Here is a 25,522-nt window from a genome sequence, read left to right as displayed (position 1 = left end):
CTCATTCAGGTCGTTGGTCAGCTGGCGATTGTCCAAGTTTTCCTCTTGTAGCTTGTGATTTCCTGCAAGCCCTTCCAAACTGAAAAGTCATTAGCTGAGAACTTGCTCCTCAACTTCTCAGAGTACCTTTCCTTGGCAGCTCTGATTCCTCTTCTCAGCTTGTACTTGGCCTGCCTGTAGCAGTCTGCATCCCCGCTCCTGTAGGATCTACCGCTGCAAGCGTCAAAATGCCTAAAGTCAAGTCAACGCCTTGTAAAAAAATGAACGATTTGGTGAGAGTGTACGGTAGTGACATATTCTCTACAGACAACTGAGTGCTGTTTTGCAAAGCATGCGAGAAAGCAGTGAATCATGAAAGGAATATTTCATCTCCTAGCATGTACAGACAGCTAAACACAAGTCAGCGGCAGAGAAATTGATGGCAGGAAATACACAAGCTTGTCTCCTTACTACATTTACTGCTGGCTCCAGTCGCAAATCTGAGTTTGCGAGTGATCTGTGTAAGGCATTCATTAATGCTGGAATTCCACTGTGGAAATTGGAAAACAAGTCTGAGGTTTTTTAGAGAAATACACAGAGGAACATATACCGAGCAAGTCATCATTACGGAAAAATTATGTTGACAGCTACTTCAACATTGTTGTGCAGAAAATTAGAGATGAAGTTGCATGCAACAAAATATGGATCTCAATAGATGAGACAACCGATGCTGTGGGGAGATATGTTGCCAATGTGGTCATTGGTACACTGGAGGCAGGTCAACCATCAAAGGATTATTTATTGACATCGGAAGTATTGGAGAAGTCAAACAGCTCAACTATTGCTCAGTTGTTTACATCTTCACTTGCTGTACTTTGGCCAGAAGGTATAAAACACGAGAATGTTCTTCTGTTAGTGACCGATGCAGCTCCGTACATGTAAAAACCTGCTCGTGCTCTTAAAGTTTTATTCCCCAAAATGTTGCATTTGACATGCTTAGCTCAAGGACTCCATAGAATTGCCGAGCGCATTCGTAGCTTGTTTCCAAATGTTGATCGCCTAGTTTCCAATGTCAAGAAAATCTTCCTCAAAGCACTGTCACGTGTGCAGTTGTTCAAGGAAATGGCACCCGAGATTGCGCTACCTCCTCAGCCAGTTTTGACTAGGTGGGGTACATGGCTCTCTGCTGTACTCTACAATGCTGCAAATTTTGAAAAGATAAAATAAATAGTCAACTGTTTTGAAGAAGGAGAATCTGCTGCAGTCATGATCGTCAGTGAAATCATGCAGAAAAAGTCCCTCCACTGCGATCTTGTGTTTATTGCTTCCAATTCTGCAAACTTCTCACAAGCTATCACTTCCCTTGAGAAACGTGGCAAAACATTAGTGAATAACTTGCAGGATTTCAACAGAGTAACTGACGATATTCATAAAGTTCCTGGCGATGTAGGTAAAGACATTCAAGGAAAATGTGAGAGAGTGATTTTAGGTAACAAAGATCTTGAAGAAATACAAAACATAGCTAAAGTTCTCAAAGGTAGTTGCTATGCACAAGATATCGCCATTAATATAGAGTCTGTAGCTTGTTTCGGGTATGCACTAGTGACCTCAGCTGCGGTAGAAAGATGTTTTTCACAACTGAAGCATATTCTGTCTGACAGACGGCATAGTTTAAAACCCGATAATTTGAAAAAAATGCTAGTAATTATGTGCATTCAGGCAACTTTGGTCATTTAATGTAGTATACCTTTATATGATCATTTTAAACCATATTTTGGTGGTAGAAATACATGCCTTTTTATGTCAATAAATGTCTTTTGTGCCTTTTTTGTAATTTTATTATGCCTATTTGCCTGCCTTTTTCTGAGATTTTTAGTGGCTAAACATTCTGGCTCTAGTGATCACACTTAAATGCTCTTCAGTTAAATGTGAATCAAACAAAGTTACAAATAACATGGAACAATTTTGATAAAACTTGCAGCAGTTCACATTTTATGCATGCTTAATTAATGCACTTTTAGAATAACATGCTTGTCTAATTATTGCCAGTTTAATTTACTCACTCCTATTTTCAGAATAACACGCTCAAACATATGCCTGGCAACGTATGGCAGCACATTCATGTGCAGTACCTGGCATAAGTTGGATTCACGTGCTTTTTGATTCACTCATTGTTTTTCAAGTGCTTAACCATCCAGTAAAACTGAGGTGCCCGTGTTGTATGATGCAAATTCCCACAGTATTGGCTCAAAGATTTTTAAATGTTGAGTTGCATATACAGTTCCTCCATTTTAGATATTATTTTAAATGCAACATTTTAAAATATAAATTTAAATTGAGCTACAGCACGTTTTCCTAATCACACAACAGATTTTAGTATAATAAAGGCTATTTAATTATCTTGATTGAGAAATAAAAGGAATAAAAGAAAATCAATTGTACTTGCCAGTGTGCAAGAAGAGCCCAATGGTAGCCAAATCTAACCATGCAACAATTGGTAACGCATAAAAAGTAATATGCTCATGAAAATATATTTTCACTATTCAACTTGTACTGTTAGAAATTACCGTTCCAAGTTATACAATGAAACAAATGTGGTGGAATTCGACCACACTCCAAGAGAGAAACAGAGGTTAAGATGTGAGAATCAAGTGGCAGCTGTTACACGAGAACACCAAAAGTCTTAAACAGTGATGATGAAAGATAGAACGGGCAGACAAATACGGGAATTTAAAAAATATTTTTGCTATTACATAGGAGGATCATTTGACCCACCATGTCTCGACCACGATGTGCAGCAATCCCAGAGATCAGAATCTATGTGTATTTTTACAATACTGGCACACAATAATGTGACATAGGGAGTCAAATTTCAAATTCCTTCAAAAAAGTTGACAAGCACTTTCTTGGGTTCATGACTAACTTAGTATCAACAAAAAATAAGAAAAAATAGCATATTGATGGCAAATTTCCAAAAATGGCATCAGAATACACAAAAGGGGGGCGTGGCTGTGTTCTGCAGCTGCGGCTCACCGGCAGTCTCTCTGTCTTTTTTTTGTTTTTTGTCTATTGTCATCGTTTAATGTACGTTTTGTTCTATTTTTAACTCTGTGTATGTGGGGGGGTGGTGGGGGGGTTGGGGGAAACTTTTTTCTAATCTCTTCCTCAACGGAGATGCGACCTTTACCGTGTCGTATCTCCGTTCGCGCTACGGCCTAACATCATGGAGTCGGCGGCCTCCAGCTGGGATCGACCTTGAAGACTCCGGTTGCAGGGCCTGGACTTACCATCTCGGAGGCTTCGGCCATGGGCCCTGCAGACCGCAACATCGGGAGCTCGCAGGTCCCTGGCTGGCGGCCGGTTTTTGGGAGCTCCAGCCGTAGCAGCTTCGACCGCCCCGAAGCGCGAGGTACGATCGACCCGCTCGCAGGCCCTTCATCACCCTGCGTGGCTCGGCCGCAGCACTTTCCATCGCCCGGTGGGGGCTCAGGACTTTCATCGGCCTGCTCGGCTCGGCCCTGGGACTTTCCATCGCCCGGTGGGGGCTTCAAAAAGTTGGGAGCCTCGATCACCTCGTGGCACCACGGGAGAAGAATGAGGAGGAGATAAGACTTTGCCTTCCATCAGTGAGGGTGTGCCTGGAGCAATCGCTGTGATGGCTGTTTGTGTAAAAATTGTATCTGTGTGTCCTGTGCTTTTTGTTGTCTACTGCCGGACCCTGACGTGAGAGGACGCTGGCGTTGTTTATTCGCCGCTTTTCCGTTAGGATAGTTTGTCTGTTTGTTTTTATGTTGATTGTTTTTGTAAAGCGCTTTGAACACCCGATAAGGCGCTATATAAAATAAATGCTTATTATTATTATTATTATTATTAAATACATTTTGTGTAAGGGTTGTCATGTGGTGTCCACCAGTGACCTGGTTGGCACAGTAAGTGCACGTATTTCTTATTCCTTTATGTTTATGAATACCACATGGAACAATAAAATTGCAAACACCGTTTCCACTTCATTCACCTATAATGTACTAGAATACTGCATCCATCTGAGTGGACACCGCGACGCGCGTTACGTAAGAAAAACATACGTTACAATACATTGTATCTTTGGCTTCATTTGTAAATAAAGGGAAATTTCATTGGCACAATTTTGGTCCTCATGTTGATAAACAGCAATAAAAGTTTCCAAAGGTGATGGAAAGACTGGAGGAAAGACTGGGTGCTGGGGGCTCTCTTATACTTGCATAAAGGAGGCAATTAAACACACCTGAGCAATTACAAACGCCTATGAAGCCATTTGTCCCAAACATTATGGTGCCCTGAAATGGGGGGGACCACGTAATGACCATGGGGGACATGAATAGGTAACATTTCAGAGTGCTGGAGTAACTCAGCGGGTCAGGCAGCATCTCTGGAGAACATGGATAGGTGATGTTTCACAGAGTACTGGAGTAGCTCGCCGGCTCGGGCAGCATCTCTGGAGGACATGGATAGGTGACGTTGCGCGGGGTCGTGGAGTGGCTCAGCGGGTCGGGCAGCATCTCTGGAGAACGTGGGTAGGTGATGTTTCAGAGTGCTGGAGTGACTCGGCGGGTCAAGCAGCGTCTCTGGGGAGCATGGATGGGTGGCGTTTCGCGGAGTGCTGGAGTGGCTCGGGCACCATCTCTGGAGAGGGTGGGTAGGTGATGTTTCACAGATTGCTGGAGTGGCTCTGTTGAGAGTTGCGACCCTTCTTCCTTGTTCTAGACTGTTGTTGTGATCTGCTTGAAGGCATTTCACATTCAGGGACTGCAGGAGAAAGTTTATATTCACACAGGAGGGGAGGAGCCAGCGCTGCCGTCGCAGCTGCGGCTTGCCTGCAGTCCGTCTGTCTTTTGTGTTTTTTGTTGTTTTTGTCTGAATTGTAATTTTAATATGGTGTAGGGTTTGTATGTTATGTTTGGGGGGGGGGGGGGGGGTGAGAGGGAACGGGAACTGTAAAATTCTCTCTCCTGAACGGAGATGCGACCTTTGTTTCTGTGTCGTGACCCCGTTCCCGTTGCGGCCTACCATCGGCCATGACGGGACCACCTGGGGCTCTGGTTCGCAGAGCCCGCGGCCTGGACTCACCACCTGCGGCGCTGGCTGCCTTCGGATGCTGCGGGTGCGGCTGCGACTCGTCTCCGGAGGCTCCGGCGCGGGCTGCGTGGACGTCGGAAGCCCGCAGGCCCCTGGATGGGGGCCGACATCGGGACCTCCGGCAGCGGCAGCGACAGCGTGTTCGCCCGTCCCGAATCGCGGGGCTTGGGTCGGCCCGCCGCGGACCTTTCACCGTCCGGCGCGGCCTGGAATAGGCCGCGGGATTTTCACCGCCCAGCGGGGGCTTCAAGTCGGGAGTCCCGACCGCCCCGACGTGGCAACTCCAACAGCCTGACCGTGGGAGAAGACGGCAGGGAAGAGAAAAGACATTGTGGCCTTCCATCACAGTGAGGAGGGACTGGAGGAGACTCACTGTGATGGATGTTTCTTTTTGTTTGGTGTTAGTTTGTGATTGTATGTGTTATTGCATTTTTATTGATTATTCTTATTGGTCTTATTGTTCAACTGCGGGTAATGTTTCATTTCACTACACATTTATGTGTATGTGACAAATAAACGACTATTGATATTGAGTATTCACACAGACACTAACAGTTTTGTAGCTGACATGGGTCTGATGTTTTTTGAGTCTGTCACGGTTGGCGTGGAGCTTCCGGAAGTTGACGCGAAGGAATGAAGTTAGCGACTTGGTCCATACGAAAAGTAAACAAGTGACAGTGTGTTGCCAAACTGAAGATTGGCTCAGTTTCTTAGTTTTGAAGACCAACTTATGCCCCCCAAATTTTTTTTATTGACTTTAAAAAGTCAGAAAATATATCATAAACAGACAATGTGTTTTTGACACCACGATGTTTTTGATATATTAAATTTGAATGCAAGAAAAAATAATTAACCCATCCCAAAATCACCACTATTATAGGATACCTCGTTGGGGTTTGTGAAAAGCAGTAGAGGTTTGGAGCCTCCGTGGTTTAACTTACGGAGGTACAGACCCCGATAAAGGTTGTTGTGACAATGGACACCAAGCACGACCGTTACCGGATCTTTGCTAGGCAGAATGCCAGACATGTTACTGTATTTTTCTCCTGGTATTGATGAAAATATTTCCCTAGATCATTATCAAAATGTACACGTGTGAGGGGCCATATGATGTTTATTTATGAATTAAATATTTATGACTAAATGTGGCAGAGTTTTTATGTCACATTTTTGGTGTCCAAAATGGTGGTAAAACGATGAAAATTTGTCTGTCATGAAAAATGTTTTTGACTTTCAGTCATGAAGTTATCTAATTTATATGTTATTTAGAAGGTTTCACATGATGGGTAGATTTTTGTTAAGAACAGTGTATTGGTGTAATAATCTTGTTCCTCAAAATCTCTCCAGTATTGTAAAAATACACATATCAATGAATGAAAGTCAGACATTTTGTCAACGGGGCTGCGCTTGGCTAACAACCAAGTTCTTTGAAGAAGCTCTGCAAATGATGATACGGTTTTGTGCTGTGTACATAAATTTTCAAATTTGTCAACCTTACATACAAAATTGGCCAATGAACATAGAAATTATAGTAATATGTTGCTCATGACATGCATTTAAGTTCAAAGTTTCAGCTGAAAATAAATAAAGATAACACCGATCAATTGTATGGATTACAACAGTTTGGATGAAAAAAATTTGCGACGACTTCTCAGATGTAATAAGGAATGGACATTAAATCAGCTTGACACCAATGCTCAACTCCTACATACAAATAAAATAACAAACCTACTGGTGAAGTTTAATGCAATGTTAAATGATACCCGATGATAGAAGATGGATGAAGCAAAATTGACTAAAATACAAATTTTAAAAGCGTATGAGAAAACTCATTGAAGATCGGCAAGTTTAAAATAACATTTTTCTGATAATAATGCCAAGGATCATATCGTGGAAAAACGCTAAGCCTTTTGAAAAACAACACTGGTCACACTTCTTTTGGAGCATTGTAAGGCATCCAGCACACTTGGAGATTTACGAGATCGATAACAGGGATGACAGACTTCAGTTACATGGAAAAACTGAAGCACGGATTATTCTTTAAAGTGGAAAAGGAAATTTGATAGTTCAGTCTTTTTTTTTTGTAAAATAAGGCAAAGACGACTTGAAGTGACAGATGAAATAAATTAGTTGATACGGATTTGTGGTTGGCAAAATAGATACCACCAATTATTTTTAAACATACGTCTGGAATCCACTTTGCGGAACAGTGGAGGATACAATCCAATAGCTTAATTTAAAGGGGAATTTGATAGATGCTATAGATGTTTGATTTTGGTGATGGGGGGGGCAGCTATCTGTGGAAGGATTTGTTGGGATTTAGGAAATTGTTTTTTTTTAAAAGTTTGAGCTAGTCAGTTATATTCAGTAAATACCGCTGCACAAATTCAAGTGCCAGTAGGATTAACACTATTGACACGAAGGTACACGACAGGGTTGCAACCATGCTTATCCCTCCACGCTTATCTCCACGCTTGTCCCCTTTCTTGGATTTGCTTGCAATATGAAGGCACATTATCGCAGGATTGTATGATTTTCAGATAATATGGGATGAAAACAAGTTGCCTTGAATCTTATGTGTCATGATAATGTCATTTGTTCATCAAAGCAAATTGTGGAAATTTCAGAACTACCCGATTGGTATCTACAAATTCATCCTGGGAGACTAAATTAAACTAGGTTACTCAAAGTTTAACAAGCATATATAGCTTTTTAAAAAAAACATGCATATATTATTTGTTTAAAGTAAAGGTTATGGAGTCAGTACACGGAATCAAACCCTTCGGCCCGACTAGGCCCATTCTCCCTCCAAAACATTCTTGCCCATGTACTTGTCTAAATGTCTTAAATGTTATTTGCTTCTACAGCTTCCTCTGGCAAGCTCTTTCCATTTCTGGATCCCCCTGCAAGAAGAAATTGTCCTCAGGTCTCAAATCGTTCCACTCTCATCTTAAGCTCCAGGGAAATAAGCCCCAACTATCCAGTCTTTCATTATTCCTCAAGTCTTCCAGTTCTGGTAACACCATGTGAATCGTTTCTGCACCCTAACCAGCTTGATGGTATGCTTCCTATTGCAAAGCAACAAGAACTGCACACAATACAGCAAACGTGGTGTTTTATATAGCTGTAGCACACCGACCCAACTCCTACACTCAACACCCTTACCAATGAAGGCAAGTGTGCCAAACGCCTTCCTCACCACTTTGTACGCGCATCTCACCAGTTTCAGGGAACTATACCAGAATCCCTCAATCCCCATTTACTGCTCAAGTCTTGCCCTGGTTTGAGTTACCAAAATGCACCACTGGACTTCTCAGGAGTTAAATTCATTTCCTTGATCCACTTCCTCTGCCACCACCAATCCAGTCCTCCCTTTACAGGATAAAGGGACCATTCTAGCCACAATGCTCTCATCCACTTTACCACATTCATTTATACACACTTCCCCTTACCTTCCAACCAAAAATGCAGCACTTGTCCATTTACCTCTTCCCTTGTAGAACAAGGGCTAAACATTCAGGTTTTAGTTTACGACAATTTTATATACTGTATTCAGCTGTTATAAGGAAACCAAACAGCTTAGGTCATTGCCTTGCATTCATTCTTCAAAACTGACCCCGAGTTTCCTGCAGCCTGCTATTCAACTCTCCATTGCATTCTCATCAGCATTTTTGACATGTCAAATTGCTCCAATCAAGTTCAACATCAGCCCCAGGAAAAACATTTCAATTCTTAAAACTTGGCACAATACATTCATGGCACAATACCATCTTCATGGCTCAATTAGCTTCAGGTTTAGATGTTGAGCTTCATTGGAGCAGTTTGACAGGTCAAAGATGCTGATCAAAATTAAATCAGAATTAAATAGCATGTAACTGCAAGCTCGGGATCACTCTTGAATGGACAGGCTCTGCAACCAGCCAACAGGCCATTTCAGTCCTGTAGCCGACATAACAAATTTCGCTGCTCTCCTCACCACGAATATCAAATTTCATCCCATTTCGTCTTTTATCAATTTAAGTCAATGTACCACCCTATTTCAGTCAGCATCAACACTAAGCTTATCACTATGCAGGTTCCCACACAGTCACTGATCTTAAACCTTGATTTCCATCTTTTCCTAGATCGGATGAAAAGTCAGACCTCAAGTATTATCTTCAATTTTCTTAATATAGATTCTGCCTGATTCAAATAATTCCTAAAATTGTGCTTTTTGGCAGATTTCCAATATCCATAATAACATCACTAACATTTATCTTGTTGCAATAATTTGGGGATATTTTGTTTGTTGGGAGTGGCTCCAATCTTTGCCATTAACTAACTAAAATCAATCTAATGTACTTTTTCTAACAAAAATAAGACCAGTTTTAAATGAATACAAGCATTAAAACAAAAATTGGATATATCCACATAACTGATTTGTCCTGGACCATCAACATAGAAGATTTGGCCTAGAAGGCATATCAATGCCCCTACTTCCTCAGAAGATGGAAATTCAGCACATCTCTAATGACTGTTACCAATGTCTACAGATGCACCCTAGAAAGCATCCTTTCATATAACATATAACAACTACAGCATGGAAACAGGCCCGTTCGGCCCTACCAGTCCACGCCGACCACTCTCTCTGACCTAGTCTCATCTACCTGCTCTCAGACCATAACCCTCTAATCCCCTCTTATCCATATACCTATCCAATTTACTCTTAAATAATAAAATCGAGCCTGCCTCCACCACTTCCACCGGAAGCCCATTCCATACAGCCACCACCCTCTGAGTAAAGAAGTTACCCCTCATGTTACCCCTAAACTTTTGTCCCTCAATTCTGAAGCTATGTCCTCTTGTTGGAATCTTCCCCACTCTCAAAGTCTACCCACGTCAACTCTGTCCGTCCCTCTTAAAATTTTAAAAACCTCTATCAAGTCCCCCCTCAACCTTCAACGCTCCAAAGAATAAAGACCCAACCTGTTCAACCTCTCTCTGTAGCTTAAGTGCTGAAACCCAGGCAACATTCTAGTAAATCTCCTCTGCACCCTCTCCATTTTGTCGACATCCTTCCTATAATTTGGCGACCAGAACTGCACACCATACTCCAGATTCGGCCTCACCCATGCCCTGTACAATTTTAACATTACATCCCAACTTCTATATTCGATGCTCTGATTTATAAAGGCAAGCATACCAAACGCCTTCTTCACCACCCTATCCACATGAGATTCCACCTTCAGGGAACAATGCACAGTTATTCCCAGATCCCTCTGTTCCACTACATTCCTCAATTCCCTACCATTTACCCTGTACGTCCTATTTTGATTTGTCCTACCAAAATGCAGCACCTCACACTTATCAGCATTAAACTCCATCTGCCATCTTTCAGCCCACCCTTCCAAAAGGCCCAAGTCTCTCTGTAGACTTTGAAACTCTACTTCATTATTAACTACACCACCTATCTTAGTATCATCTGCATATTTACTAATCCAATTTGCCACACCATCATCCAGATCATTAATGTAAATGACAAACAACAGTGGACCCAACACAGATCCTTGGGGTACTCCACTAGACACTGGCCTCCAACCTGACATACAATTGTCAACCATTACCCTCTGGTATCTCCCATTCAACCATTGTTGAATCCATCTTGCAACCTCACTATTAATACCCAACGATTTAACCTTCTTAATCAACCTTCCATGTGGAACCTTGTCAAATGCCTTACTGAAGTCCATATAGACAACATCCACAGCCTTGCCCTTATCAATTTCCCTGGTAACCTCTTCAAAAAATTCAAGAAGATTAGTCAAACATGACCTTCCAGGCACAAATCCATGTTGACTGTTTCTAATCAGGCCTTGTTTATCCAAATAATTATATATATTGTCCCTAAGTATCTTTTCCATTAATTTTCCCACCACAGACGTCAAACTAACAGGTCTATAATTGCTAGGTTTACTTTTAGAACCTTTTTTAAACAAAGGCACAACATGCGCAATGCGCCAATCTTCCGGCACCATCCCCGTTTCTAATGACGTTTGAAATATTTCCGTCATAGCCCCTGCTATTTCTGCACTAACTTCCCTCAATGTCCTAGGGAATGTCCTATCAGGACCTGGAGACTTATCCACTTTTATATTTTTCAAAAGTGTCCGTACCTCCTCTTCTTTAATCCTCATAATTTCCATCACTACTCTACTTGTTTCGCTTACCTCACATAATTCAATATCCTTCTCCTCGGTGAATACCGAAGAAAAGAAATTGTTTAATATCTCCCCCATTTCTTCCGGCTCAGCACATAGCTGTCCACTCTGACTCTCTAATGGACCAATTTTATCCCTCGCTATCCTTTTGCTATTGACATATCTGTAGAACCCCTTGGGGTTTACTTTTACATTACTTGCCAAAGCAGCCTCATATCTTTTTTTCGCTTTTCTAATTTCCTTCTTAAGATTCCTTTTACATTCTTTATAATCCTCAAGAACCTCATTTACTCCCTGCCGCTTATATTTATTGTATATCTCCCTCTTTTTCCGAACCAAGTGTCCAATTTCCCTGGAAAACCACGGCTCTTTCAAATTATTATTCTTTCCTTTCCACCGAACAGGGACATAAAGACTCCGTACTCTCAAAATTTCACCTTTAAATATCCTCCATTTCTCTATTATATCCTTTTCATAAAACAAAAAGTTCCATTTCACTCCTTTAAAATCCTTTCTCATCTCCTCAAATGCATTACATCTCGGAATGCATTACATCTTGGTTTGGCAATAACTCTGCTCATGATCACCAGAAATATCTGTCCTGTGGATATAGTCCAGTCCATCACTGAGGCCAATTTCACCACCATCAACTCCATCTACACCTCACACTGCCTTGGGAAACCAGCCAATATAGTCAAGGATCATTTTCACCTTAGCTAATCCCTGTTCCTTCCCTTCCTGTGTAGCAGAGATACAAAAGCTCAAAAGCATGTTTCGCCAGATTCAGCAATAGCTCTTTATTGTCTAATCTTACGACTGAACAAGCCTTGAAATGAATGGCCCTTGCCTTGAAACCTCCCTTTGCAACTGGCTTTTGGACTTCCTGATGGTCAATGCTGGCACCCCTCACGGTTATGTGCTTAATCTCCTACTCTAACATTTGTTCACCCATAACTGTATGGTCAATAACAACATCAACTTTATCTTTAAGTTTGCCAATGACACCACTGCTGTCAGCCAGATCTACTACAATGACGAATTAAAGTATATGAAAGAGATTGAGAATCTTGCATTTAGGTGTTGATTGTTGAACTAAGGAGGCATGGCGATTAACTCATCAACCAAGCTGCTGTAGACAGCTTCAAGTTCCTAACCATCCATACCACCATCCACCTAACCTGGTCCGTACACGTGAATATGGTGACCAAGAGATTAGTTTCGTAAGCATCTCAGAAGATTCAGCCTGTCCATTGGGGTTCTCCTGGCCCTGCTCAATCGGCTGAAACTGCAGGGAGTGGAAAATGCAGCCAAGTCACTTCCTTCAATTAAGTCCACACAGTGCATTGTATCAGTCAGGCGAGAACTATCCTCAAGCAGACCTCCCAACATTTGATTTAACAAATTCATAATTTTGATGTCCAAAATTCTGAATTTTACATCAAAAATCATAATACGGCTCATAATGCAACTTCAGCACAAAAAAAAATTATGCACGCCAAATGAGCATACGTGTTGCGCTACATTCATGTGTGGAAAACGACTGTTATTTCCAACAGTCTGTAGTTCTTGGACTACATGTACAATGTCAGGCCTATCATGAGTATATTCTGCTATTTATAGAAAGATTATTGAACAGAAATACTTTTTACAACACAGAAAAAATTGTTTTGTTTTGTTTATTTTATTTTGCTTTTTCCTTACACATCCCAATTCTCTTGGTATTGAATAAAATGTATGACTAAGTTATGAAGAAAGAGTTTCAATAAAAACTGCACATATCTAATTAAATTGAAGACATACTTGCTCCAGTGGTCTTCATAGCAAATCACAACGGTCCATGTCCCCCACCCCACCTCCCCACTCCATTGTATTCTAATATTTTAAACACACACTACTTTAGATTGCACCATTCTGCTGTTATGCGCTCATTTTATTTATTGCCGCATTGACCATTAAGTATGCTGTTTATTCTGAGTTTCATGTGAACAAGCACTTTTAATGCACCTTGGTTAACAGGTTAATAACTAATCGGAAACACCTTATATTTTCAAGCACATCCTCCCATTCAACTCAGTTTCAACATAAAAATATTTTGGGTGTGCCACAGATACATTGGCATTCACATGTTTTGAACCAACATTAAACTCTGCCTTCATTTTACATTGCCGAAGACAAATGATGTTGTATTGAAGAACTTCATAGTTGAACCAGATTTGTCCTACCATTTTCACCGATTTACATATTCTGGATTTATAACTACTGTTTAAATGGACATTTTAAATATCAATCAAATACTAAGCAGCAACCATAACAGCATAAAACCCCAAATAACAAACTAAAGAGCTGAAAATTATTTTTTAAACAGTGGATGAAAATTTATACTGATATTTGGTCTCAAATCTACAACAACGATCAGAATTTGTCAGTTCTCGCTACACATGCCATGCTCCATCTCAAATGTTTTTCCATACAGATTATACATGTTGGAACCTGTTCAGAGCTTCAAGCAATACAATCTTGGCCAAATATCAGTATACATCACCGAGCTAAAAATGATTCAAATGCTAAAATTGTAAACCACTCTACAGAATTAGTCAGCTCCTGATACTATGCATTTATGCCGTATATATTTTCCTAATTCTCATGCAGCATCGATTCCCCATGTTGGGATTTCAGCCAAGAACTACATTTACAAAAATGGAATTATTAAAAATACAAAGCAATAATGCTGCCTATATCTCCTTCCTCTATGCACGTATTTCACTGGCTTTGAGTATTCCAAATTTAACATCAATTACTGCCTTAAATCAAAAGGAACTCATGTCACATGCCTCAGGAGCTTCAAACATCTAGCTCATCTCTACCTTCTGCATATCAGTGTGCAAAAGGTGTGGAATTTGCCACCAGCAAAAGACAATTAATCTCAGGCCATTTATTAAATTAGAGCAAGTTGAGATCACGAAGGAATTTACAGGGAGACTGATTAAACCACATGTTTAATTGGATATGTGGTTGTGGATGGCCTGTGGATTGCAGGCATATTACAGAGATTGCTGGCAGCTATAGGTCTAATAAGGTTGACGAAGTTGAGCATTTTAACTTTCCCAATATTGACTGGGAATATCACAGTGCAAAAGGATTAGACAGGACAGAATTTGTCAGATGTGTTCAGGAGAGTTTCCTTTGGCTAAATGTTGAGGGCCCCTCATGGGAGCGGGCAACGCTTGATCTATTCTTGGGAATTTGGAATGGGCAAGTGGATGAAGTGTTTGTGGATTAGCCTTTTGAGACTGTTGTATTAGGTTTAAGATAGTTATGGATAGAGACAGGGTGGCCCCATGAGTTAAAATTCTAAATTGGGACAGAGCCAACTTTAAGATTATAAAACAGGAACTCGCTCAAGGTCTGTAGGAAAGAACTGCAGATGCTGGTTTAAATCTGTCTGAAGAAGGGTCTTGACCCAAAACGTCACCCATTCCTTCTCTCCAGAGATGCTGCCTGACCCGCTGAGTTACTCTGGCATTTGTGTCTAACTCGCTCAAGTTGATTGGAACAGGTTGCTTGAAGGAAAAGGGACGTCAGGAAAGTGGGATGTTTTTAAAAGTGCGCTAACAAGAGTCCAGGACATGCATGTTCCTGCAGGTGAGCATAAGGAGGGCAATTGAAGCTCTGGTCAAGAGTAAGGAGGAGGCATGGGGCAGGTATAAGCAGCTGGGATCAAGTGTATCCCTGGAGGAGTTTTGGAACTAAGGAGCAAGCTAAAAAAATAATTCAGGAGAGCAAAAGGGGGACAGATAATAGCTCTGCACCAATACCTCATATCGTTCAGTGCGAAATGTTGATAATACTCTTTGAAACACCCAAATGTAGAAACAAAGAACTGCAGATGTTAGTTAATACACAAAAAAATCTTTTGAAACACCCAACTCTTGTGTTAAGCTGTCAAGAATTAACTTCCTAAATAAAGCTCTGCAATTTTTATAACAAAGTTCTCTTGAAGTACTTTGAAATGTTTTTGAATTGTAGTCATAGTTGGTAATGCCAAAAAACTTGATGCTGCTGTTCCCGTGTAAACATAGAAAATAGGTGCACGAGTAGGCCATTCAGCCCTTTGAGCCAGCACCAACATTCAATATGATCATGGCTAATCATCCAAAATCAGTGCCCCGTTCCTGCTTTCTCCCCATATCTCTTGATTCCGTTAGCCCAAGGAGCTATATCCAACTCTTTTTTGAATACATCCAGTGAATTGGCCTCCACTGCCTTCTGTGGCAGAGAATTCCACAGATTCACAACTCTGAGTGGAAAAGTTTTTCGTCATCTCAGTCCTAAATGGGCTATCCCTTATTCTTAAACAGTGACCCCTGGTTCTGGACTCCCCCAACATGGGGAACATTTTTCCTGCATCTAGCCTGTTCAATCCCTTAAGAATTTTATATGTGTCTATAAGATCCCATCTCATCCTTCTAAACTCCAGTGAATTGCATCCATTGATTTCCAGGAAACAAGACGGAGATGGCACAAAGCTCCATGATTTAAAAATAAGTTTTGAATGATTTGTTTTTTATAAAATGTGCAGGAAGTAGCAGCAAACAATTTGTCATGATGTTCGAAACAAATTGCACACAGTTCATGAAACCATTAAAAAAATTGTAAAATGCCAACCATCCACCATCCCTGGTTTCTGTAAACTTCTAAGGCAGATCCTTGGTGATTGAGGACAAATTACTTCCACTCTGATTTTGTGGATTGAGGTGGCATATGAGGTCAATGAGGGAACATCTGACTGCTCCACAGCACTTGAACACTGGGATTGCCTTTGAGGGCCCTGACAAAACAGATCACCAATTTCTCACTGTGGAGTGGAAGTTTTCAGTCTTAATTTCATTTCACATTCTGTAGCTATCACACTAGCCACACATGGCAAGGTCTTGATTCAATTACAAGGGGTCCAAAACACTGGAGAATACTGTATGCTTTTCTGCAAGGGATGAGTATTTCTACTTTAAAACAAAACTGCAAGCGATACAAAGTTAAACAAGTGGAGCTAAATATTTTGACAAAACAATCCATGATTACACTTTATACAGAGCCTAATATGAAGTATCTCTAATAACAGCACATGTTACAAATTGTGTTTGAAAAGAAATGTTACAAATTGTGGTGAAAAAATAAATTAGTCCACTAAGAAAATCCAAGCAGTTACTTGTGTGTTCATGGATTACTTCAAATTATAGTAGATTTTATAAATCACATCTTGCCAAGACAAAATAATGATTTTCAATTACTTAATCATAAATATATGTCCTGATTTTTTACTCAGCATCTAAATGTTTTGATAAAAAATGATGGAACTAAACATTGCTGAATTCAGTGCAAAGGCTGCCATCCTTACTTGCCTTGGAGGACAAACATTAGAAAATGTGCAGGAAGCCATTGAGAGACATAGAGTACACTGTAGACATCCTCCACCACAGAAAACAGAACATCTTTTGAAAGGAAGAACCAAGCAGAGACCCATCTCCTATCCAAGCTTTACAAGTTGCTATTAACATTAAAATTAAGGGTTGCAATGCAAACATTAAATAAGCACCAACATTAAAACATTCAATTATAAAGTAATTAAAAAATGAACCTTATCCCCTCGCCCTGGAGATGTCTCAGCACTATGCAACAGAATCAGTGAACAGCATGAAATATGCCCTTTTGGCTCACCAAATTTGTACTGACCATTTACTCAAATCCTACATCAATCACTTTCATTATTTTCCCCACCTCTCATTCCACAGATGCTACCACCCATCTACATACTTGCAGCAATATACAGCAGCCAATTAACATAGAAACAGAGAAAAATAGGTGCAGTAGGCCATTCGACCCTTCGAGCCAGCATCATCTGATCAACTAAAATCAGTACCTCGTTCCTGCTTCCTGCTTGATTCCTTTAGCCCCAAGTGCTAAATCTAACTCTCTTGAAAACGTGTCCATCCTGTCAATTAACCTGTTAATCCAAACACCCTTGGGATGAGAGAGGACACCGACCAGACATCTAGAGTAAACCCATGTGATCACAGGGAGAATATGCTAAACTCCACACAGCCAGCAACAGATGTCAGGATTGAACACAGGTCCCCTAAACTGTGCAGAACAATACATCCTACATGTTGTAGGAAGGAACTGCAGATACTGGTTTAAACCAAAGGTAGACGCAAAATGCTGGAGTAATTCAGCGGGACAGGCAGCATCTCTGGATAGAAGGAAAGAAGGAATGGGTGACGTTTTGGGTCGAGACTCTTCTTCAGAAGCATTAGCATCCATTACTCAGCCCAATCATGACTTGCATGTCTTGTGTATTAACATCTAAATCCAAGATACTTACATGGGAAAAATTGAACCTTCAGCAATTCCAAAGATTGTTTGTGCTTTTGGCTGGTTTGCTATTCTTGACATTTAAAATGACTGGTTGCTGAGCCAACTTGATGACATCACAGCTGTGAATAGAGATCCCTTGGAGAAAAGGGGAAGCTCACTTCACAGGGAGTCCATGAGATTTTTGAGGACATTGTTCAAGGTCAGTGGTACAGACGACTGCTTTGCGAGTGACATGAAAATCTAGGGCATCCGCTGCAATATAGATGGGTTTATGATTCCATATCCTCCTTTCCCTGTAGCTGAAAAATTATATTTTAAACTCCGATTCCATTCCCCTTTGCACTACCTGTTGTACTCATCTATGATTTGCCAGGATAGAAAACAACATTTTTTCCACTACATCTATTTAAACTTGACAATAAACTAATATCAACATTGCACACGAATAATTTCCAACATTACCATCCTACCAGCGTCCAAACAATAATATTCCAAGATCATAAAACATGGGAGCAGAAATTGGCCATTCAGCCCATGCAGTCTACACCGCTATTCAATCACAGCCGATTGATTATCCCTTCGCAACCCCATTTTCCTGCCTTCTCCCTGTAACCTTTGGCACCATTACTAACCAAGAATTTATTAATTCCAGCTTTAAAATAGCCAATGTCTTGACCTGCACAGCCGTCTGTGGCAATTCATTCCACAGGTTCACATTCACCACCCTCTGGCTAAATAAATTTCTCATCTGCATTCTAAATGTATGCCCTAATATTCCAAGGCTGTGCCCTCAGGTTCTGGACTCTCCCATTACTGGAGACATTCTTTACACATCTATTATCTAGGCCTTTCATTATCCAGTAGGTTTCAATGAGATCTACCCTCATCCTTCTAAATCCAGCGACTAGAGTACCAAAACCATCAAAAGCTCCTCATACGTTAACCCAATCATCCCCGGGATCATTCTCGTTAACCTCCTCTGGACCCTCACGAATGCCAGCATATCCTTCCTCAGATATGGAGCCCAAAACAGCTCACAGTATTCCAGTGACCTCGCCAGCACCTTATAAAGCCTCAGCATTACAGCCTTGTTTTTATATTCTAGTTCCATTGAAATGAATGCAAGCATTGCAAGTGCCTTCCTTACCTCAGACACAACCTGCAAATTAACTTTTTGGGAATCAGTGTGTCAGCTCGCCCAAGTTCCGTGGCACCTCCAATTTCTGAATCCTCTCTCCATTTAGAAAATAGTGTACAGCTTTATTCCTTCCATCAAAATGCATGGTCATATAATTTGCTACACTGGTATTCCATCTGCCACTTCTTTGCCCACTCTAACTTTTCCAAGTCCTTCTGAAGACTCCCTGCTTCCTCAACACTACCTGCCCCTTCACCTGTTTTTATATCATCACAAACTTGGTCACAAAGCCATCAATTCCATCATCCAGATCATTAACATATAACATGAAAAGTAGCAGACCCAACACCAATCCCTGTGTAACACCATTTGTAACCGCCAGCCATCCAGAAAAGGCCTCATTTACTCACACTCTTTGCCTTCTGACAATCAGCTAATCTTCTATCCATGCTTGTACTTGACTCTAATACCATGGGCTCCTATCTTGTTTAGCAGCCTCAGGCGAGACTGGCTACATTTTCTTGACTGGTTACACTTCTAACCTGAGCTTATTGAAAATTATGCCGTTATCTACCGATCTTCAGAATAGCAAAATTCTTTATGGCATCATTGCACATTTCTCCAGTCCTACCACTTTCCCTATTCGGATCTCCCACTATATTTACCTGTCTATTGATATTGAACCTTTAAAGCATTAATCTATTTAAACCACATCTCCTATTCAATTTTAGTTTTAAACATACCTCTCTCCCTTTGGGCACCATATCTGAGGAAATGTGTGCTGGCTCTGGAGAGGGTCCAAAGGAGGTTTACAAGAATGATCACAGGAATGAGTAGGTTAACCTATGATGAGCGTTTGTTAGCACTGGCCCTGTATTCGCTGGAGTTTAGAAGAATAAGGGGGGACCTCATTGAAGCATACAGAATAGTAAAAGTCTTAGATAGAGTGAATGTGGAGAGGATGTTTCCACTAGTGGGAGAGTCTAGGACTAGAGGTCATAGCCTCAGAATTAAAGGATGTTCTTTTAGGAAGGAGATGAGGAGAAATTTCTTTAGTCAGAGGGTCGTGAATCTGTGGAATTCTTTGCCACAAAAGGCAGAGGAGGCCAAGTCAGTGAATAGTTTTAAAGCAGAGATAGATAGATTCTTGATTAGTACAGGTGTCAGAGGTTATGGGCAGAAGAATGGGGTTTGGAGGGAGAGATAGATCAGCCATGATTGAATGGCGTAGTAGACGATGGGCCGAATGGCCCAATTCTACTCCTTATGACCTCCCAACATTCAAAGTTCACCAAGCCAAATTTTAAGACAAATTCTCAATCTGCAATATCTGCCATGACATTAGAAATTACCAGAATTCTTCATTGAAGGTGTCAAACAAGAAACAGACAATAAGGTAATGATCAAAACAACAAAGCAATATAAACTTTACAAAGGAGCTATTGACACAAAAGGAGGACATGCTTGTATCAGACTTAAGAGAAAATTGATTGATTCTTGGGATGAAGGAGTTGTTGAACGAAGAGTGCACCTTGTCACTGGAGTTAAAAGAAAAATAGGAACTGAGCATATTGAAATATGGGATTCCGAGGGGAATGGACAATAATAATAATAATAATAATAATAATAATAATAATAATAATAATATTCATTTATTGTCATTGCAACGAGTACAACGAAATTAAAAAATAGCCAATCCTGACGGTGCGTACAAACATATATGCAATAAATGCAAAAACAAATAAATACATAAATACAATTAAATACAATTATATTAAGTACAAGATTGTTTGGAGGTTATTTCCAGTGATTCTATCTCAAATTAGATGCTATAGCTCCAGATTAAAGAGGTGTTTCTTCTCAAGTAGAATTGAGATTCTTTGGAAATCCTTACCCGAGAGCAGAGGAGGAAGAGCCGCTGAATTAAAGCGGAGAATAGACAGACATTCAATTCAAGAAAGTCAAGTGTTACAGAGAGAGCGCAGCAATGTGCTATTGATACCGAGACTAAAAGATTGATTCAAAGCCTCTATTGAATGGTTGTATATGCCTAAAGAGTAACTGGCCTATTGCTTGTTTCTTATGTAAACTTATTACATGTAGGAAAGAAAACTGCAGATGCTGGTTTAAATCGAAGGTAGACACAAAATGCTGGAGTAAGTCTGCGGGTCAAGCAGCATCTCTGGAGAGAAAGAATGAGTGACATTTCAGGTCGAGACCCTTCTTCAGACTGATGTCAGGGGAGGGGCGGGACAAAGATAGGATGTAGTAGGAGACAGGAAGACTAGTGGGAGAACAGGGAAGGGGAGGGGAAAGAGAGGGACAGAGGAACTATCTGAAGTTAGAGAAGTCAATGTTCGTACAGCTGGGGTGTAAACTGCCCAAGCGAAATTGGTCTGGAACCGAAGCTGGAATCCCCGAGGTAAAAGATGGAGGCGCAGGCAAGTCCCGAGAAAACATGTGGAGAATTGAGGACCTTGAGGAGAATTGACAAAATGTGCTTCTTTTTTTCTGCCAAAACGGACAATTTCACATTTCCTATTGTGAACTATTCACAGTGAATAGTTTTAAGGCAGAGATAGATAGATTCTTGATTAGTACAGGTGTCAGAGGTTATGGGCAGAAGAATGGGGTTTGGAGGGAGAGATAGATAGATCAGCGGAATTTTACTCCATTTGCCAGATTAATTCACATAACCCATGGGCCTTTTTAGCTTCCTTACATCCTCCTCACAACTTACTTTCTACTTACAATTGTGTCATCAGCAAATTTAGTAACTACTAGACCAAGTGGACCCGTTGCGCCCATTCCTCTTAGAGGGGGAACAGGGAAGGGGAGAGGATGTCATCACTGTGAGCCCTGGACTCAAAGCCTCTCCTGTATTGGTGTAGCACCCTCAACCCCCCCCACACAATCCCCCTTATCTCCCCCCCCCTCCTCCCCCCACTGACCCACTCCATCCCCCCCACCCCCACTTGTCCCTCCCCTGAACCCACCCCCACTGCCCCAGCTCTCCATTCCCCCCTCCCCACCCCTATTCCCCCCTCCCCCTCTCCTGACCTCCCCCTCCCTCCTCTCCCCTCACCCCACCCCCATTCTCCTCACCCTCTCCTGCCCCCACAGTCCCCGTTTCCCCCACCCGCTCCTCCCCCTCCCCCCCGACCCCCACTCTCCCCCTCCTCCTCCACCCACTCTCCCCCTCCACCCCCTCTCCCCCTCCTCCTCCACCCCCTCTCCCCCTCCTTCCCCAACCCCCACTCTCCCCCTCCTCCCCCCACCCTACCCACACCCTCCCCTCCACCCAGTCGGCCACCACGCCCACTCCCCTCCGTGGAACCGTTGGCTGCGAAAGGCACTTGCCAGTGCCCGTGCGTTCAAACGCTGACTGCCGACGTGCGAGTCTCTGCCTGGGCAGGGGCGAGCAAGAGGCGAGGTGAAAGGGGCGAGGGAACGACCGAGGCCGGGTGGGCGGCGGCACTGCAGGCTGCCATCTTGTTTTGGCAAGTGAGGAGCAAATGAAGTCGAACGCGGAGCATTGTGACGTCATATGCTGAGGAGTTTCAGGAAATGGGTTAGAAAGTGAATTTTTAAACTTTAAAAGTGTCTGTAGCTTTCAAAATGTAGCTTCAATTTGAATGAGAGTTGTTAGAGATTATGCCCAGGATACTGGTGAGTAACATGATGCAAAACTCGTGGCGCTATGTTGTACCGTTTTGGCTGTGCGAACCACCAAAGTTATGGTGTGCACAAACACACATACACACGGACAGGGAGTTTCAGTAATATATAGTAGATAGATGTCTTTGGTTACTTCACCCAGTTTCTGAACATACTGATATAGAAATCCAGAATCTAATCCCTGTGGCACACCATTTGTTATATCTTGCAAAGTAAAAGACTTATTTATGCCTACTCTTCTTTGTTTGCCAGCCAATCTTGTTTTCATACCAATAAATTAAGTATGGTTGGACATAATTGTTACAAATAAAAGTGGTTAGAAGATGACCAATGCTGGAAATTAAATGTTCCAGGATACTTGATATTTAGGAAGGATATTCTAAATGAAAAGAGATGTTTAGTGATAGAACATGGAAACAGGCCCATCAGCACATTCATCCTAACTACGAATCATGCTATTGTTGCTCTATGTATCCTATTTTTGCATCTGCTTCCACATACTGGGGGAATTTTATAGAGGTCAATTAACCTATAAACCCCCTTGAAGTCTTTGGAGTGTGGGAGGAAACTGGAGCACCCAAAAGAACCATACGAGGTCAAAGGGAGAATGGGCAAACGTACTAACTCCACACAGGCAGCACTCAAGGTCAAGATCAAACTTGGGTCTCTGGTGCTGTGAGACAGAGGCTCTACTGTGCCACTGAGTTATCAAGGTAGTGAGACACTGTTGGGAAGAGACATCATCCAAACAGTTATTATAAAATATCCTTGGGTCAGCAAATGATGTACAGAATTAGAATCTGCTTGGATGGAGATAAGCAACAGTAGGGGGCAGAAAACACTGGTACAAGTTGTTTATTGGCCTGGCAATGAAGGTCATGGTACAAACATCTAAATTACAGATACATGTAATGGGCGATACAATATTCAAACAAAGAAAGCAAATTATGAAAGGCTGATGACCGTAATACACTGAAAAACAACTTTCATTGTTTTGACAATGGGTTCCGGTAGCTGGAAAAATCCTGCGATTTATAAATATAAGCTGCCATGAATAAATTTAGAAAACAACCATTGATCAGAATCAAAGGAATTTATTCACAAAATGCTGGAGTAACTCAGCAGGTCAGGCAGCATCTCGGGAGAGAAGGAATGGGTGACGTTTCGGGTCGAGACCCTTCTTCACACCGAAACGTCTCGACCCGAAACGTCACCCATTCCTTCTCTCCCGAGATGCTGCCTGACCTGCTGAGTTACTCCAGCATTTTGTGAATAAATACCTTTGATTTGTACCAGCATCTGCAGTTATTTTCTTATACTACTTATTGATCAGAACAACAAGAATTTATGAAAGGGGTTCATGTTGACCAATCTACTGGATTTCTTTGAAATCATTTGGTAGAATAGAAGAGGGGGAAGCTTGCAGATGTGGCTATATGGATTTTTCAGAATCTTGATAACAGCCCACACAGGATGTGGTTGAGCACATGGATTTGAGAGAAGGGGAAGGGGTTAACATACTAGACTAGATTGAATAAACAAATAGTAGAAATAAATAGGCCCTCAGTTTGAAAAGTTGAAACTAACAAAGTGCCAGAGATTCATCCTAAACTCTTACATAACTTCTAGCAATGAGTGAGACAAAAAAACAAAATATAACTTTACATATTCTCTGATTATATATTGGAAGATTCAGTACCATAGTAAAGATGTCTTAGTATAATTGGAGGACCTCGTCTGGAGTATAGCAAACCATTTATTTCCTTACCTAAAAGATGTATTTGCTTTCGAGGGAATGCAGCAAAATATTATTAGACTAGTTCCTGGCATGTTAGGTCTATTATACAGTAAATTTAACTCTGCACCTTTAAAGTTTGTGAAATGAGTGATCACATTGAAAAATATTAAATTCTGAGAGGACTCAACAGGGTGAATCATATTGCAGAAACAGGAACTAGGGATCAGTCACAAATAAGAGAATGCTATTTGGGACCAAAATTAAGGTGAAACTTCTTCAAAGTGTTGAATGCTGAAGGGCACAGAGGCTCAGTCACTCGTTGCATTCAAAATAGACTTGAGAGAAAAATACACAATGTGTTGGAGTAAATCAACATGGATAGACGGCGTTTTGGGTCGGGACTCTTGATCAGAATGAGCGATTTGAGAGTTTTGGTCGAGTCAAGGAATTGTGGGAAAGGTTGAAAGGCGACACCGTCATGAAGGGTTCTCCCTATGATCTTTTGAGGGATAATGAAAGGTTGCACAACGCGAGATCGATTCATGAAGAGCCCAAAATCACAGAGTTGCAAAACGGTAGATTCACTCAGTCGCGAATAATGTTGACAGCCGGGGGTCGCCACGGCGATCAGAGTGGACAGGGAGAGATGTCCGCAGAGTCCAGGTGCGCCCAGTGGCCACGATTACGGGCAGGGGTGGCAGTTGTCTGTGCGCCCACACTGCAGGTATCTTGGGTAGGGGAAAGTGGAGTGCTGGGCGTGGCCCGCGGCTGCAGACAATGCGGGAGTAACTCTCCACCCGCTCACCTATCCACCCAGCCAGCGGGGCGAGCGATGTTATGTATGGCCGGCGGCCCTCGTCACCCCCACGCCCGACTCCCGGGAGGCAACAACTCAAGCTGACACAACATGGGCCGGCTCACCTGTAGCAGCTCTCCGGGCTGAGAGTGTTCACCCAGCCCCGGGCCAAGCCAGCAGGGCAGGGCTCGCTGTCAACCCCATCCTCCCTCCCTCCCTCTCTCCGTCCCACCACCACCTTCACACGCACCACCTCTCCCCCTCCTTCCCTCTCACTCACTTACCTCTTGGTTCATCCTTCCCACACCCGCAGCGAGCTCTCAGCCACCCGTGCAGACACAGCAACACATCCTCGCGTCCCGCTGGCTGGCTGGCTGGCTCCACGGCGAGTGTCACTGGGCTGGGTGGCGGGCCAGCGCCGCCGCTGCTACTTCTACTGCTGCCGGCTGCCGGCTCCTGTCTCCGTCCCTCCGTCCCTCCCTCCCTCGCCCAGGGGCCGGCCTGACTCT

At 42.1% G+C, this 25,522-nt stretch overlaps 1 protein-coding gene across 2 annotated transcripts in view; it reads right to left on the bottom strand.

Annotated features, from left to right (window-relative positions):
• snx13 (sorting nexin 13) overlaps positions 1-25,522 on the bottom strand; it is a 125,705-nt gene extending 100,183 nt beyond the window's left edge. The window contains exon 1 of one of the 2 annotated variants that reach the window (XM_078421885.1): positions 25,298-25,522. In XM_078421885.1, coding sequence (XP_078278011.1) covers positions 25,298-25,309 — 12 coding nt within the window. In that variant the 5' untranslated portion in view covers positions 25,310-25,522. The remainder of the gene's footprint in view (positions 1-25,297) is intronic. The other variant, XM_078421899.1, reaches the window with a different exon arrangement.

Source organism: Rhinoraja longicauda, chromosome 2, assembly GCF_053455715.1.
Source record: "Rhinoraja longicauda isolate Sanriku21f chromosome 2, sRhiLon1.1, whole genome shotgun sequence".
Taxonomy (NCBI): Eukaryota; Metazoa; Chordata; class Chondrichthyes; order Rajiformes; family Arhynchobatidae; genus Rhinoraja; species Rhinoraja longicauda.
Note: the sequence above shows the minus strand (reverse complement) of the source record. Positions and strands in the feature narration are given on the sequence as shown.